This window comes from Penaeus monodon, chromosome 14 (assembly GCF_015228065.2).
Source record: "Penaeus monodon isolate SGIC_2016 chromosome 14, NSTDA_Pmon_1, whole genome shotgun sequence".
Classification (NCBI taxonomy): Eukaryota; Metazoa; Arthropoda; class Malacostraca; order Decapoda; family Penaeidae; genus Penaeus; species Penaeus monodon.
The window spans coordinates 46,928,881-46,931,628 of record NC_051399.1 but is presented as its reverse complement, the minus strand read 5'-3'; the positions used below and the strand labels follow the sequence as shown (position 1 = coordinate 46,931,628).

The following is a 2,748-nucleotide window of genomic DNA, read 5'->3' as shown; positions in this document are numbered from 1 at the left end:
TGGCAAGGCAGTTTCCCTTTGAAATCCATCTACAAGCTCTGCATGTTGCCAAGATTCTAAAGGCATCACAAACCTCAAAGAGAACTCTGTGCAGTGTTCCCTTCCTCTGATCAAAACACCACGAGAGGATTCATGAATGCCAAGCAACCACAAAAAAGTAAATATATTCTCCCTGTCGGCTACGATGCGACTGGTTAGATGTGATGTAAGATGATGACTCAGAGCCTGTTGAGTAAAAGGAATATATATGTTGCGGTTCGCTGTCAGAGGCAGATATCAATTCATCTTTATAGGGTGAAGTGTAAAAGTGAGGCTTTAAAGCTGATAAGTACATAGACACTGAAAAAAATATAACATGTGATCGTAAAATTGCGTATTGATTATTTTGATTTTCCATTTATGAGGATAACTTCCAGATAGTATCTACTATGTGTGTAATTAATCTGTCACCTTATGATAGTGTGAACGATAACAGTTATTCATTAAGCATAATCATTTGCTGTAAATATTTACCCTAGCACAAAAATATGCCTGTTTATTTCATCACACATTTTTTTAAAAAGTAAACAGACGTTTTGGGAGATACACACATCTTATCAAATGTCTTAAAGACCATCTTTGAAGGCAATAAAAAGATTTGGCAAACCTTTCTGAGGACAATTTTGTGTGGACATGCATCACGCATCCCTTTCTTGGATGAAAGAAGGAAAGAAAGAGAAAATACCTCAACGCTTATTCTCATCCGAAAATGCGCCTTGAATTCTTCATCGAAATATCGGAACAATCTTCTCCGCGTAATTTTCAATTCCTACTGTTTTTTCTTTTAACGTTGTTTTCTCTTATCATTTCTCACAAAAGATAATTTCTTCCTGTCATTACCGCCCCCCCCCCCAGGGCTAGCGTATCACCAACAGCAAATCCTACAAGCACTTGTTATATCGTGCAACTATCACAACAGCCTTGACTTTGTGCGCAACTGACCGGCCCACAGGCTTAGCTCCGCCCCCGAGCGATCTCTGCGGATTGCATGGGTAAGGCCTTCGTGGTCTTTTGCAGGCGTTGGTCTGCGGATGGGATATGCAAGGTAATTCAAAGCTCATTCAGTTGTGGAAAACGAACTTTATATATTCACATTTCATAATAACTGAGTATGGAATCAATTTGGCTAATATCTGTGTTTGTGTACGTGTATATACATGTATGCATACATACATATATATTCGTACATACATACATATCTATCTATTTATCTATCTATCTATTTATCTGTCTATCTCTCTCTCTATATATACATACATACATACATACATACATATATATATATATATATATATATATATATATATATATATATATATATATATATATATATATATATGTATATATATATACGAAAGACTTCTCATCATATTTTGTCTTACAATATACTTAGAAACATGAAAACAAGTGGTTGTGTTACATCAGTCATTTTCACTACTTCTCTATGTACTACGGTGACATGTTACATAATATGTATTTGGTCTTCTAACCAAAGTCAGTATTAATATATAAGAAAATCCGATTAGGTTGTAAATTATAAGATTTAATATAATATAGAAATATATTAAAGGTTTATTAATCTGTAATAGTAATGATAATAATAATAATGATGATAATAATAATGACAATAATAATAATAATAATAAGTATAGTGATAATGGTAATAGTGATGATAGTAATCATGCTATTAATGGTAATAATAACAAATAGTAATAGTACACTTGGAAATCCGCGTTACGAAGGCATCGACCACGCGTCCCGTTCCTTTAAGGCTGGCCCGTTCTCCTTAAGCGAAGATGTACAGCCAATATACCACATTGAAAAAGAGGAAATAGCAAGGGATGAATATCATGGCGTATCTGTAGAGTTTGTCGCAGAGTCTCCTGTTCCTCTCGACGTGGGACTCGATGTCGTTCCCGAGGATCCAGCGAGACAGCTCCCGTGATTGCTTGGAGGGGGACTCGAGGGGGACGTTGCGACCGTCCTTCCCTTCGGCAGGAGCGACTTTGATGGGCGAGACGATCCCGGAGGCGGCGCTGAGGAGCTTGCCGTCCGCAGCCATGTCGATGAGGACGTGGAAGACGATGACGAAGAAGATGAGCGAGATGCTGAACAGGAGCCACACGTCCACCATCTTGAAGTACGACGTCTTGGGGAGGGACGTCGAGGGTCTGCGGAGGAGAGAGAGGGAAGGGGCATCTTTAGCGCTATCTATTTATCTATTTGTGACGTTCAGTATATAATCTATATTCAGTAAAGTTGTCCTCGTTTTGGACAACAATTTACAATCAATTGCTCGACGTCAGTATCTGCATTCGCGGTGGACGAGTCACCTGAATGGGAACCCATGAGCGATCACTTATTCAAGCTCTTCCCTCTTCGTGCAAAGCCACATTTCATAGAATAACATAAATTAGCCTTATTAAAGGCCGAGAGCGACTCGCCTGCGTGAAGTTGGACGCCATTCAATCTCTCCCTATATAATCGCCAGGTCGAGCACCTGATCAAGTTTTTCCCCAAATTTTATAAAAGAGCAACAATTCATAGGACACAGCGGGAGGCCCTAATCTGTCCCTCTCAATGCAAGAGCCTCAACTGAGAGAAAAACCATGAGGCCAAGGCGACTCGCCTGCGTGAAGAGCGACGCCAGCACCAGCAGCACGGTGAGCGCCGACATGACCCTCGTCTCGAAGTTGTCCCTCCGGAAGA

General features: G+C 39.8%; 1 protein-coding gene across 1 annotated transcript in view; it reads right to left on the bottom strand.

The window, feature by feature from the left end:
- Positions 1 to 815, bottom strand: part of LOC119581197 (dihydroxyacetone phosphate acyltransferase-like) — a 15,691-nt gene extending 14,876 nt beyond the window's left edge. Inside the window, exon 1 of the mRNA XM_037929590.1 lies at positions 725 to 815. Within this exon, the coding sequence (XP_037785518.1) occupies positions 725 to 742 (18 nt within the window). The 5' untranslated portion in view covers positions 743 to 815. The remainder of the gene's footprint in view (positions 1 to 724) is intronic.
- Between the last annotated feature and the right edge of the window lie 1,933 nt (positions 816 to 2,748).